The sequence below is a fragment of the Schistocerca gregaria genome, chromosome 5 (assembly GCF_023897955.1).
Source record: "Schistocerca gregaria isolate iqSchGreg1 chromosome 5, iqSchGreg1.2, whole genome shotgun sequence".
Taxonomy (NCBI): domain Eukaryota; kingdom Metazoa; phylum Arthropoda; class Insecta; order Orthoptera; family Acrididae; genus Schistocerca; species Schistocerca gregaria.
In genome coordinates this window covers 302,998,644-303,013,543 of record NC_064924.1, presented here as the reverse complement: position 1 = coordinate 303,013,543, position 14,900 = coordinate 302,998,644, and the positions used below count along the sequence as shown (strand labels likewise).

Here is a 14,900-nt window from a genome sequence, read left to right as displayed (position 1 = left end):
GTTTTCTGCTAACAACTTAGTAATAAACACAGAAACAGTTACAATGCATATACACACAGTGCAAAATAAATGTCCACTAGCACCAGACATAGAGTTCTTTTCTAGAACCCTCAAAAATATAAGCTCTACAAAATTTCTTGGGATACTGATCCAAGAAGATCTAAGATGGGTCAAACATACAAAATACAATACAAATAAATTAAACACAATTTGCTATACTATCAAAATTATTTCTGATTGCACATCAAAAGAGACACTAAAAGATGTATACTTTGTCCAGGCAGAATCCTTACTTCGATATGGCATAATCTTTTGGGGAAACGCATCTGGTAACAAGTTGTTTTATATGCCAAAAGAGAACTGTAAGGGCAATAGAAAATGCTGCATTAAGAAGCTCATACAGGCTCTTATTCAAGAAACTACATATCCTTCCACTACCATGTCTGTACATTTTACAAGTAATCGTGTTTGTAAGGAAAATCTTAGAAAATAGCAGCAATCTTGTGTCAACCAACCTGAGTATCCACCTATATAACACGAGGAGAAAGCAGGACATACATGTTCAACATACACAGACAACACTAAAACAGTATGGACCACTGCAGACAGGAAACAGACTGTACAATAAGCTACCTAAAAACATTAAAGCAATAAAGACACTTTAAAATTTAAAACTGCTTTTCATAAATATTTATTGCAAAAATGTTGTTATAGTATAGAGGAATATCTCGAAACATAAAAATTTATTGCCAATGTTAAATATAATGTATGGAAGCTGAACCTTCAGTTGTGATAATATTAAGCCTAAATCAATGTAAATATTTTTGTATGATTTAAAAACATGTACTGTAAATCACAATGACTTGTCCAATATTATATTGTATACCTTGTACAACAAATGATCAAAAGGACCAATAAAAATGTAATGTAATTATTCTGTAGCGTGTAGCACATATCTGAGCCAGGTGAGACTCTGGGAAATAAACCTTCAAATCAGCAGGTGCCACAAAACTTGATAGAGCAGCTATCTTCATCCCACTTTGAAGAAGTGCTGCATCTGTCCACACCAGATTTCATGCACATACAGGGGAAAATGTCCAAACTGTATAAAAGTCTAAACTCACAGTTCAGACTGAGTAGTAGTTTCGTAGAGGCGGTCATCATTCGTCAGTACTATAGACATTGTGCTACACATCCCTGTACCAAAGTGATATGTTACACCACAGGAGATAGCCATCTTTTTTCTACAATTATCCAGTCCATTAAGACTCAGATAGCAATGATTAATGTCCTGTGGTTTTTCTGATCTTATCCGTTTGGTAGCTACCATCAAGCATACTGTGAGGCCATTTTTTTTCACAGACGTCTAGTACCTCATGCTGCTGATGTTTAGATGCATGCATACTGGCTATTTACTAACACAAGACCCTTATTTTCTTTTTGCAGACTCGAGGTACAGGAGCACTTGTTGTTTCTGCAATGCTTGATTATCTGACTTTTGCTCTCTGTGTACCATACAGTGAAACTACAGATGGAAAGCATTTTGACAATTTGTTGGAAATGGTGGCTGAGAGGGGAAGATCACTCTTTAAGCTTTTTCAGGTACGAGGTAATCTGCTTTCTAATACAATAATTTGTTGTCTCTCTGTTAATTTTACACATTTTGACACTGTTACCATACTCGGATCCAGTTTTACTGTAATGAGCATGGAAGATTTGAACTTCAATGTTTAGCAAGTGTTGGAAATATTAGGTGCCTGAATTAATTCTCACTGTGTGTTGGACATGGACAGAAGACATATTTATTTTAATAGCATGGTATAAGATAATATACTGAAAGTGGTGTCCCTTATCAGCTAGCAACCTTTTCCCACTTTGCGGGTAACGAATGGATTCCGTAATAAAAAAATTTAGTGTCTTTTGAAGTGATCCACTCATGGGGACAGTTTTTAAGATAATTAAAATATGTGCAGTGTTGTTGAGAAAAGTTATGCTGCATCCACTGAAAAAAATGGTAAACTTGGAGGATAGATGTCTGCTGAATATGATGGGTGGAGTAAGACTTCCTGTTGAAGCTTTACTTACTTAGCAACATCTGGTTTGGCGTCGTCATGAAGCAGAAGGACTTTGTCATGTCTCTGAGCATAATGTGCACATTTGTCTTTAAATGTGTGATTCAGATTGAGTAATCGTGCTTCATAGTATTCAACATTCACAATTTGATCTAGTTGCAGCACTCACAAAGATCCATTCATCATTGATTTTAAAATTGTTGTCATTGAGTTGTCAAAATCAATCGTTGCATGTTGTTTTCCACAGAGCAGGTTCTCCACAGACTTCTGGTAGCAAATGATGAATTCCTGCAGCGGATTTCTTGCGATGAAAGCAGAAGAGCAACACTTTCTGTGAATGTTATGTAGGTACAATGTCTAACATGCTCAAGTCACTAAATAGATATGTTCTTGACATGTGGAATAATTAGGTCTACTGCCACTTGTTTTGTGTCGCTCTGGCACAATATTTTGGCTACGTAACTCGTTGCCTTCTTCAGGTGCTACCTGAGACTGCTGTATTGGAGGATCTTGTCCAGTATTTATGCCCAGAGGGCGCTGGGTGCTCTCTCTGCCGTCCGCGCCCGCCTGGCGCTGCGTGTAATGTGTTGCCTCTTCCCCAGTGCTCCCTCGGACATCCGTGCCTGACTTGGTCGCCATCTGTGGCAGCTGTCTGTGGCCCGTCCTTTGTTGGCCATTCCGTTCGCGGTCCGCGCCCGCCTGGTGCTGCTGCTGAGATTTTGGCCCTTCCCTGGTGCTCCCACAGACGTCCGCACCCGGCTCGTCCACCATCTGTGGTCGTTGCAGCTGTCTGGGACTGGACCCGCATTTGGCGTTCCATTCATGGGTCACACCCGCCTAGTGCTGCTCCTGAGGTGTTACTACTTCTTGAGGAGTTTCTTGGTTCCTTTCGTTGGGCCCTGATAAGCTCCAGAGCTGGACTCCACACCAAGTTGAGCTGTTAACCGCTGTCTCGGTTTATTAGGTTGTCTGTGACCTTGATTTCGATGACCTCCTTTATGGCACTGTCCCAAAATCTTGGAGTCTGTGTCACAATTTTGGTGTTGTTGTAGTCCATTTAGTGACCGAGCTCTAGACAGTGCTCTGCTATGGCAGATTTGGTTGCCTGTCCGAGTCTGGTGTGCCTCTGGTGTTCTTTGCACCTGACGTCCACCGTCCTGGTTGTCTGGCCAATGTATGATTTTCTACACTGGCACGGGGTGTTGCAAATGCCTGGCTTACATAGCCCCAGGTTGTCCTTCACACTCCCTAGCATTGTCCCAATTATTGAGGGTGGACAGAAGATACTCTTTATATCATATTTTGAGAGAATTCTGCTGATCTTTGCACAAATAGGTCCAGCATATGGCAGGTATGCCACCTTCTTCACGTCCTCTGGCTCCTCTTCTGTACCCTGTGGTTGACTGGTAGCACGAACTACCCTTTGGATGTCTGTGGAGGAGTATCCATTTCTGCTGAACACCAGCTGTAGATGTTCTATCTCTGTGGCCAGACTTTCCATATCAGACAGAGCCCGATCCCTGTGAACTAATGTTTTCGAGACTCCATTATTCTGTGCCGGGTGACGGCAGCTACTGGCTTGAAGGTATAAGTCAGTGTGGGTGGACTTAGGATACACACTGTGGCTCAGAGTGCCATCTGCCTTCCTCTTGACCAAGACATCCAAGACTGTGCACTGTCCATCCTTCTCTAGCTCCATAGTGAATTTTATACTTGGGTGGTGTGAATTTAGATGTTCCAAAACTCATCTAGCTTCTCCGTGCCATGGGGCCAAAAGGCAAAAGTGTCATCGACATACCTAAGAAAGCACTTGGGTTGGTAAGTGGCTGATGCATGTGCCTCCTCTTCGTATCTTTCCATAAAAAAAAGTTGGCTACCACTGGTGATCAAGGGCCACCCATTGCCACTCCTTGTGTTTGCTCACTCCCCTCAAAAGTCAGACATATACAAAAGCCTAATGTTTCTACTGATAAATGGGTATCATCTCACTGTCTGCTATGCTGCAATAGTAAGACTAATGCCTCTCTTCATCAACAGGGATAATTAGTTTTAAGTTACCAATAAGTATACTGTTTGACTTTTGCAGAAAATTGTAATAACTCAAGTAGGAAGCTAAATCAGTGTAGTATAATTAGCAGAAAATAACGGGAGCTGTAAGTTGGAATATCAATAATATAAGGAAAAGGATAGATTGCTACTACTATAAATATCACACTGTTACACATTTAGCTTTTCGCCAAAGCCTTCTTCAGAAAACAAAACATACAAACCAACCCCCCCCCCCCCCCCCCACACACACACACACAGCTAGAAGCTCAGACCCGGATGCAAATGTAATGATGGATAAAAGCAACAGTCTGAAGAAGGCATGGAAGGGGAAGGGATAGCAATGTACAGGTTAGATGAGAGTAAAGTGCTGTATGGCAGAGTGTGCCGGCACTAGATGAAGGTGTGACAAGACTGCCAGGCACAGCATTGGGAGGTTGTGGGTCAGGGAGGAGTGAAGGGGAGGGGGAGGGGAAGGGGAGTGCAAAGGGAGAGAAGCATGGAAGGGGAAAGATGGACAGGTGTATTGGCAGAGGGCAGCACCCTATGAGAGGATGTGAATGGGACAAAGCAATAGGACAGAGGGGCTGAAAACTGTTGGGTGGATGGTGTGGAGACTGTAGGTTGAGGCTGGGACAATTTTGGGAGTAGATAATATGTTATGAGAATAGCTCTCATCTGTGCAATTCAGAAAAGTGGTGGAGGGCAGGATCCAGTTATTGAAAACAAGCATCTTGTGTTCAGTTGCATGTTGTGTCAGTTGGTGGTCTACTTTGCACTTGGCCACTGTTTGATGGTAGTCATTCATCCAGGTGAACAGCTTGCTTAGTTGGCATACCAATACAAAAAGCTGTGCAATGATTGCAGCAGAGCTGGTACGTGACATGGCAGATTTCACATGTGATCTGGGCTCTGATTTAGTAGGAGAAGCCAGTGACAGCACTGAATAGGAAGTGCTGGGTGGGTGGATTGTGCAGGTCTTGCATCTAGGTCTACCACAAGAATATGATGCTTATGGCAAGGGGTTGGGATTGGGAGTGTCATAGGGGTGGACTAGGATGTTGAGGAGGTTGGTTGGACAGAGGTCCCTGTATCCTAATAGTGTGCCACCGTCTACAATCGCATCTGCCTACCTTTCCTCTTCCCTGTTCCTCTCCTTTTCAAATTCTGGTCACCCCCTTCCTGCTCCACAATCTCCTAACACTGCACCTGGTAGTCTCGTCATGTCTCCATTTCTTCCCTGCACACTTCGTCAGACAGCATTCTTTTCTGTTTTGATGTTATTTTCTGTCAATTTTGGTGTTATATTCTGACAATTTTGGCATTTCTTTGCCATTTTGGTGATAATTTCTGTAGTTTTTGAGTACTGTATGTTTCTGTTTTTGTCTTATTTCATTGTTTGTTAGGTACATTTTCATTTTCAAAATAACACTATCAGATACAATTCATTTACATTATTAAAAATTAACATTTATTTTAAACCCTTAAATCTAATCAGTTAAAGAAAAAAAGATGTTGTAGCAATACAAATGAAAATGACTGTATGGGATTGTTGGTTGGAAGATCACATCTCTCATTATTTGGCTGACTGGTTAAAGTCTTTCCATTTGATGCCATTTTGGTGACTTGGTACACCTTTGTGATAAAGATGAGGTAAAACCAAACCCACATTCCCCAAGTGAAGAAAATCTCTGATCCAACAAAGATTTGAACCTAGGACCCCTACGTCTAAACACTTTTGAAAGATTTTCAAAAGAAAACATTGAAGTTACAATATAGTTCTCTTTTAGGACTCTGTGCCATAAATCTGTTACTACTTCACTATAATATGAAAACAGCTGGCTGGAGTCTAAATTTGAACCTGGAAGACAAACTGCATTCAGCACAGCACCAAACATTTGACAGTGTCCATGCATCCTGTCTGTATAAAAAAAGTTGCTTTTCAATTGAGTTATGAAAGTTTGTATCACTTCATAATATCTTATGTGAATGAGAACTGTTGTTCTAGGTACACACAATAGACCAGCACCATGTCAGCATTAATAGTCCATTATTAACCCATCATCAAAACAAGTACCTACAGCTGTGATCACAGACTTAATAAAAGTTCTGTGGCCTCAGGAGTTGTCAGCCTAATTTGAAGATGCAACCCGGTGCTTTTTATTGTTTCCTTCACCTCCACCTGAAGTATTTGTACCTTCATATTTCTCATACGTTTTCTCAATTAATCATCAGAAATTCATTTTCCCTTAATACTGAAACAGTCTTCAATTTTAATTTTAAATACAGGTTATGTTTAACCAAGCAGTGTCAATTTCCAGATATTTTTGCACAGTAAATTATACAAAAAATGGCATGGTTTGGAGGAATCATCTTTAGTGTGGTTCATCCCTTAAACTGCAAGACGATAATGCTTGCTCTCATTGTTGTTGTCTTCAGTCTGAAGACTGGCTTGATGCAGGTCGCCATGCTACTCTATCCTGTGTAAGTATCTTTATCTCCAAATAACTACTGCAACTTACATCCTTTTGAGTCTGCTTACTGTATTCATTTCTTGGTCTCCATCTACAACTTTTACCCCTCCTCCCCCATCCCTCTCCCCTCCCTCCACATATACAGACGTACACTTCCCTCCAATACTAAATTGATGATCTCTTGGTGTCTTGGAATGAGTCCTATCAATCAATCATGTCTTCCAGTCAGGTTGTGCTGCTGGATTCATTAACCTGTGTGGAGCTTATGGAATTAACATGGAAGGAGTGAGAGAAGAGAAGGGTGAGAGCTGGGAGAGGGAGGATACCAGGGGAAGAGGATAGGAATACAGTACCAAGAAAAACTGAAAACTTGGCTTGACGCTGTCAGAGGTAGTTGAGTGTTCCTCCACATTCAAGAAAGAGGGGCTAAGATAGAGGAGGAGGAGGAGGAGGAGGAAGAGATGTCGCTGAGGAAAATGTCAGTTAGGGTTCATAGATGTAACTAAACAAGAGTTGATGGGTTAATGTGAAGTAGGGAGAGGTGAGAGGGTGATGATTGAAATAGATATAGGGCAGGGATTGGTGGAGATAGAGGACATTAGGACCACAACTGAAAGGCTTGTTAGAAGCAGAAGAGCAGAGGAACAGTTCCTGTCCTGTAATTTAGAGAGTCTGGTGTTGATGGGGATTCAGATTTTTGTACCATAAAGCAGATGATTTAAGTCAGTGAGTGCTTTGCTTTTAAATGATCAAACTTGCCATCGGTATGATAGGGCTGTAATAGGGTGCTCTGATAAAATATGAAAAGTAGGATTTGCATATAGGTATTACTTGGGGATGTGAGTGACAGTCTAGTAGATTGGAAGCAGGATTAATGTAAGGCTGAACCAAAGTAATTCATGATTTTGTATGTAGTGGAACACCAGTTAGGGTGGGAGTGGGCTAAGTTATGACATTCACTATTCCAGTGCAAAAAGAAAGCTAGCCAAAGCTCATGGCAACTCCGTAATAACTGTATCTTAAAACTACATCAAAAAGATCCATAAATAATCTTTGAAGTAAACGGGAAAACAGTTAAGATTCTGCAGGAATAAAAATGGTCTTAACACACCAACTGTGAGACAGAGATTTTCTCTCTCTCTCTCTCTCTCTCTCTCTCTCTCTCTCTCTCTCTCTCTCTCTCTGTGTGTGTGTGTGTGTGTGTGTGTGTGTGTGTGTGTGGGGGGGGGGGGGGGGGGGGTTACATATTGTCTCCCGTCTCCCAGTAATAGTAAATGAAGGGTAACAAGCCAGTTTTTGAACTATGAGATGAGTGAAATTTGTGATATCCATATGTCAGGAATACACCCTGGTGAAGTGCCCGACAGAAAACAGCAGCCAATCAATGACCAGCATCTGCGAGTTTTTCTGGAAAGCGAAAGTGTTTTGGTGTGTCCAGTAACGTGGATTTGTTCATCTAAGTTGCTGCTATGTTATTCTGTGGTTATTCTACTCCACTGCATGTATTATCATGTGCTGTACTGTGCTAGAGTTTCCATGAACAGGTAGACAAACTGAGCTAGTTGACATTTATTGAGCACTGGAATGCAGTGGTCTGGCTGTGAGAGGGTTGTATCCTGAACATTTCCCAAACAAAAGACTACCAGCAGTTAACACATTTAGGGGCTGTGGACCATTGCTTGAGAGAAATGGGCATGTTTGCATCTGACTAGGATGATACAGGATGATGAACAGTAAGGATTCTGGAATAAGATGAAGCAGTATTCCTGCATTTTGAAACAGCACTAGTAGGGCATAAGCGCATAAACTCGATGTCACTCATTTGCTTGTCTGAAATGTTGCAAAGGGAAACGATTTACATCCTTGCCATGCATAAAAGGTCAAAACATTGAAAGTAGAAAATTATCAAAGGTAAGCAAATTGTCATGCCTGGATGTTCAGGCAGGAAAAGCTTCTCAACAATATGTATTTTCCATACTTCATGCTGTTTATGGGTGATGCTGTTCGTGCTAGAGAAGCAGTATTTAACTTCTACAACCATCACCAGTGGATGCATGAAAATAGCCATAATATTCAAGAACATGGTCACCAGGAAAGATTTTCAGTGAATGTCTGGACAGGAATTGTTGGTGCCAACATCCTACCTGTGCCAGATAAACTGACAAAATCATTTACAGTTTTTACAATTAGAATGTCCAGATTGTTGGAAGACATTCTCTCCACATTTTCCAATGGATGTTTTTCAAACAGGATGAGGTTCCACTGCATTCGACTTCAGCAGTCAGATGGCATTTGAGTAACATGTCAGAACACAAGTGGGATGGGTACGATGGTATGTGCGAGTAGCCTCCCAGATTGTAACACCACTAGGCTTTCAAGAATGGGGTTTCACAAAAGACATCATATATTGGGCATCTCAAATAGCTAATTGGAAAGAAGTTTTGAGGATGTGACAGTCACTTGCAACACCGCAGGAATTTTCAAAATGGTGCGCCAATTATTTTCTGGACAGTGTCAACTTTGTAGTGATACTGGACACAGTGGTTTTGAATGTGGGGGGAAAAGGTTTTTTGCAAAAAAGAATTTAAAATTATATTTTGTTTCCTTTTTACCCTTGTCTTAGTTCACATTTACTGAACCACTGTACTGGTCAGAATAAAAGTTCTGTCCTCCTCCTCCTCCTCCTCCTCCTCCTCCTCATCATCATCATCATCATCATCATCATCATCATCGTTTTCTGACTCCAGTTTCCTAGGTGTGGTGAACAAGTGCTTGCCATCTCATTCTGTCTTCATAGATCTTCTGTTTCAGGATGGCTTCCCATTTGTGTCTTTTCTCCTCCACATCTGATCTTACAGTCTTTACCCAGCATTTTCTTGGTCTTCCCTGTGGTCTTCTTCGTACGAGGCTCAGGTTGAAATACCTTTTGGCAGGTCTTTGGCTGTTCATTCTCATTATGTGCTCACACCTCTGAAGCCTGTTTTTGTTTGACACTCATAACAGGAACCTCAGTATCAGCTACTTTTCTGTTCACATCATTACTGTTTTTGTCCTTTCTAGTTGTTTGATTCATAGTTCTAATGAATCTCTCTTCTGTTTTCTGAATTCTGCTGAAGTCTTTGTTTAGTAGGGTACATATTTCTAAACCATGTGTTAGGATTGGTATAAAATAGGTGTGGTACTAGTAGCTTTTGCTTTTCGTGGCATTTTATCATCTTAGAGAAGATTTCTCTCTATGTGAGCAAAAATTGAAACAGTTGACCAGGGCCAGTTCAAGGTCATTTTTCCAAACAAACCCTTTTTTTCTGCCTTTTCCCTCATACAGTTCAATCCATTTCAATATTCACTACTAATTGTGATGCACATTACATACAAATCTTGTACTTGGGCACCCATAATGTTCTCCTCAGCTTGGCATTCCAAGCAGTCGATACTAATTGTGATATGTTCAGTACAGAAATACTGCAGTGTGGCATTTGTGCCTTAAAGTCCAGCTTGTGACCTTAGGATTTTATTATTAACAACATTGCACCTTACAGCAACACATGTAAACCCTCTCACTGCTGTGCTGTTTCTGCAGTACAACTGACCACCTTACCAAATTAATGGCACTATGCTATTTTTACCACAGTTAATTTTAGTCCATCTTCTCAAATGAAATCATTATCTTAAACTAATTTAAATATGTAACTGTGCTCTTTAGAATAGTGGTTATTAGCTGGGGCAATTTAGTTCAGATGCACTCTCTCTCATTTTCTCATCACTGACTGGCTGTTGTTTATGGCTGTAGTCTCACAATAGTGGATTTCATCCTATGGTTGTTTCACAAATTGTATTCAATGTTTCCTACAGTACTGTTACATAATTATTAGAATGTTTTTCTCCATCATGCACTTAGTGTAAGGGTTGTGTAGGAAGTTTCATGTAGAAGCAATGCTTGTCATTAATATGGGTTAATGTCGCTGTGAGTTTAGGAGCAGCAGTCCTTATTCAAAACAGATATTCAGTTTGGTGTTGATAAGTAGTCACAAATTATTGCACATCACAGGTATTGTTTCACCTTTATAGATTTGAGAACAGATCAGTGAAAATATTTAGATACTCAGGAAATTTGGAGTCAAGTCTGACTTCACAGGTGTGACTTACACTGTCATTCTATGCGGAATCCCAAAAGCTAAATGTAAGACTGAATGTATGAGAAACTTCATTGTTTGATTATTTACAGAAATGGTGAAAGAAAAACATTTTTTGGTACACACAATTTTATTGCTTTGTATATCTTTGCATGCTTTTGAACCAGTTCTTGAGACATTTTGACCACTTTGATGTTGGTACCTCAAAAATATGACTTTGGAATTATTGAACTGCTGCTTCAGGTATAGAAGATTGCTGATCACAAATTTATGGTTTGAAAGAAGAGAATCACAAAGAACTCGCTAGGCATTGGGTGAATATGAGAAATAGGAGATTATTTTGATGTTTTTCTTCTTTGATGTTGTTGTTCTTTGAGCAATCAATTATCTTACAGTGAGCATTACCATCATGAATGATGCAATATTGTTTTGGTTTCTCTAGTGACTTGTGGCAAAGAAAGTATTATATACCTTCCAAAATTGACTGTTCTTTGATACTGTAAAATAGTTTTCATGACATATCCAATGCAACCAAACATACAAATGGTAATTTTATTAGCGAAATGAAGCTGTTGGCTCCTGCAGAAGTGATGTGACCTTCTTTATCAGATTAGATTATAAAAGTCATTGTCTTGGTTATGTCAGTGCTATGTTCCTATGTGTCACTGCGATAATTTTTACATCTGTTGCTGGCTGCGAAACTGGAAATGGTTATAAATAAAAAAAAGTAGCATGTGATTAAGACAATGACTTTTATACTCTAATCTGAACATTTTATTGGAAGTGTAGTTTTTGGTTTGTATTGAGATACACTTAATTTGACTTTGGCCTGTATGGGGGCATAGGGTATCTAGCAGAACTCGCCATCCTCTGTCTTTAGACATTTTCCTAAAATCTGTTCAGGTCTTGCCAACTCTCCTTACCTCCCTGTCAACCATCATCATCCATGTGCCTCTAGCCCTGCCTCTCTTCCTTGTTCCCTGGGGATTCTGTTCCTGTGCATTCTTTTTAATTGCTCTGCCTGACTCTCAGTGTGTGCCCCAACCATCTCGACTTTCTCTCAGCTTCCTGCTCTTCTGTAGGTATTCAGAGCTATTCATTACTTACTTTTTTCAGGCCACCAGATATTCATGATGCACCAGGGACAACTATTTATGAAGCTCTGTAACTTTGTTGTTTTCTTCTTGTCTGCTTTCAAACTTTCAGTGGCCTACAGGACTTTTGTATTAAGTTTTTTGTGTGAGGTTTCTGATTCGCCACACACTGGGTACGATTGTATGAAGGCAGCATTTGCTCCACTATCTTCTGTCACAACACTACCCAGATACAGGAATAAATTGACAGTCTCTATCTGCTGCTCACCTGTAAACAGTGGCACTTCTGTGTTTGCAGAATTCACTCTAGTTTTATTTCTTTTACATGTATTTATCTTCCAGTTCATTGGTGCCTGGTTTCTACCTAATATGAACGCTTCCAAATTTCTTTTTCTGTTATGATGGAGCATACGTATTTTGCATGTTCTCATTTGAATATTGTTAAAAGTTCAGTTGCACCCAGTGTTGCACTCAGCGTCACTGTTTTTGGGACCAAACCTCACTTTTATTTGACCCCTACAAAAGTCCTTGATGATGGAAGCATCACTACCATCAAATTCTGCAGACCATTTGTAAACAGTCTTTATGAAGGTGCTTCATCATGAAGAGTTGAACAGCTTGGTTTGAGACATAGTTGTGAAGATACACACACACACACACACACACACACACACACACACACACACACACACATATATTAAAAACAAAATTCCAAGACTTACCAAGCGGGAAAACGCCGGCAGACAGGCACAAGAACAAAACACACAAACACACACACACAGAATTACTAGCTTTCGCAACCAATGGTTGCTTCTTCAGGAAGGAGAGGGAAAGACGAAAGGATGTGGGTTTTAAGGGAGAGGGTAAGGAGTCATTCCAATCCCGGGAGCGGAAAGACTTCCCTTAGGGGCAAAAAAGGACAGGTGTACACTCACACACACACACACACACACACACACACACACACACACACACACACACACAAGCAGACATATTTAAAGGCAAAGAGTCAAATATGTCTGCTTGTGTGTGTGTGTGTGTGTGTGTGTGTGTGTGTGTGTGTGTGCGCGCGCGCGTGCACCTGTCCTTTTTTTCCCCTAAGGGAAGTCTTTCCACTCCCGGGATTGGAATGACTCCTTACCCTCTCCCTTAAAACCCACATCCTTTCGTCTTTCCCTCTCCTTCCTGCGAAAGCTAGTAATTCTGTGTGTGTGTTTGTGTGTTTTGTTCATTGTGCCTCTCTGCCGGCGCTTTCCCGCTTGGTAAGTCTTGGAATCTTTGTTTAAGTTGGAAATGCACTGTTGTCCAGTCACTGCCATAACAAAAGCCAGTCAGTGAAGAGGATTTGCAAGTGTGTCTGGTAAGCAAAAGTGTTTGGGTATGTCCAGCAGTGTGAATTTGTCTGACTAAGCTGCTACTGTGTTATAATGTGGTTGTTGTGCTCCGCTGAACTTATTACCCTGTGCTGTACTGTTCTAGAACTGATGTGAACAGATACACAAACAGTGAGATTACAAACATTAGACTGTAGTGCTCCAGGTGTGGGCTGATGGTATCCAGAACATTTCTTGGTGTCATGGAGATGATGCAGAAGCAGAATTGGCAGATGCTTGAAAATAGATGAAAATTCTGCTTGCAAAGTTTCAAGAACGAGCTTTAAATGCAGAATTTAGAAATATACTGCCACCTCCTGCATATCACCCCTTCAGGGCCACGAGGAAAAGATTAGACTAATTACAGCACACACAGAGCTGTTAAGTAGTCATTCTTCCCTTGTTCTGAATGTAAATGGTGCTGGGAGAAGCACTGATAACTGGTACAGTGGGAAGTACTCTCTGCCAGGCACTTATGTGGTTTATTGTCTATGGATGTAATTGTAGTCAGAGTAGGTGTTTGTGAAGATTTAAAAGATAACACCCAGCTTCCGTGCTTTAGTGCATTGTTCTTTCATACCAATGTACAATAAAGTGTAACTGTCCTCTTTACCACCAGCATGTATTAACCCTCGAATATCATCAGTGCTTTTTATTTCTTTTTCTTTTTGCAGTCCTTTCCTATGCAGCAAAATGTGTGGAGCCTTACTCTTTGCCCTTATGTAAGAATGATAATATTTGTCTGAATCGTTTGCGGGACATCGTTTTGCGAAATATCGGTGTGTGTATCAACGGATTCGTTGACCAATAATCGTCAATCCTTGCTTTTTTTTTTTACAATTCCCATAAGGATAGCAAGCCCATGTACACTATAATTTGCCCAAAGTAGCAACAACTTCATTTTTTTCAGTTAGTCTCTTGTTAGTACCCTGTTCCCTCTGTCACAATCACTTAACTTTGCAGACATATTTAATAAAATACCTGTTTCACCCTTTCTGAATTTCTCGTTCCATCATTAACTTATTGGTACCTAAACAAAATGCCAACAGAATGCAAAAGATGCTAAAGTGCTTTCGCTGGCCACTGCGCGATACTATGCTCACGACACTGCTGAAACTTGAGGAATGGTAGGTCTTTTCTTTGTTACTGATGGTATAGTTTCAAAATCTGCATGTTGCCTCCATCTGTTCCACTCCTCCTCCGTAAGTGCCATAAATGGTATGTTGATACATAAAGCTAGTTTGCCATCCTGGAATGAGAGCTAACTGAGTTTTCGGTTCATTCGGTCTATTTTTAACATGTTCTGTTCTGTGAGACTGAAAGTGTTCACATACTAGCAGGGCAGGTTCTTGAGTAAGGCTAGACCAATTTTTTTCCACAATGTCATTCCTCTTTCGAAAATCCAGCCTTTATGGTGAACATAGACAAATACTCCTTTCAGCAATTGCTCCTGAGAAAGCATCTTCTTTTTCAAAATCAAGTGTTGGCAATTTTGTCCCTTCAGAACACTGGGATAAAATAAGTGTAATGAGTCTTTCTCATGCCATGATGTTTTAACAGCAACTTGAATGAGCATACCTTATCTTGATACCTGTATATATGAAGCACACAGTTTGTGGACCTTTTATCGGAGAGAAAAAGTGAGTCTTTCAGGCTGGCAAATACTGAATGTAGTACTTCGATTTCAGATTGTTGTGTTCTATTTTTA

At 40.4% G+C, this 14,900-nt stretch overlaps 1 protein-coding gene across 1 annotated transcript in view; it reads left to right on the top strand.

The window, feature by feature from the left end:
* The window catches only part of LOC126273173 (dnaJ homolog subfamily C member 13), a 337,754-nt gene that overhangs the window by 91,168 nt on the left and 231,686 nt on the right, over positions 1–14,900 (top strand). The window contains exon 10 of the mRNA XM_049976652.1: positions 1,447–1,602. Within this exon, the coding sequence (XP_049832609.1) occupies positions 1,447–1,602 (156 nt within the window). The remainder of the gene's footprint in view (positions 1–1,446; positions 1,603–14,900) is intronic.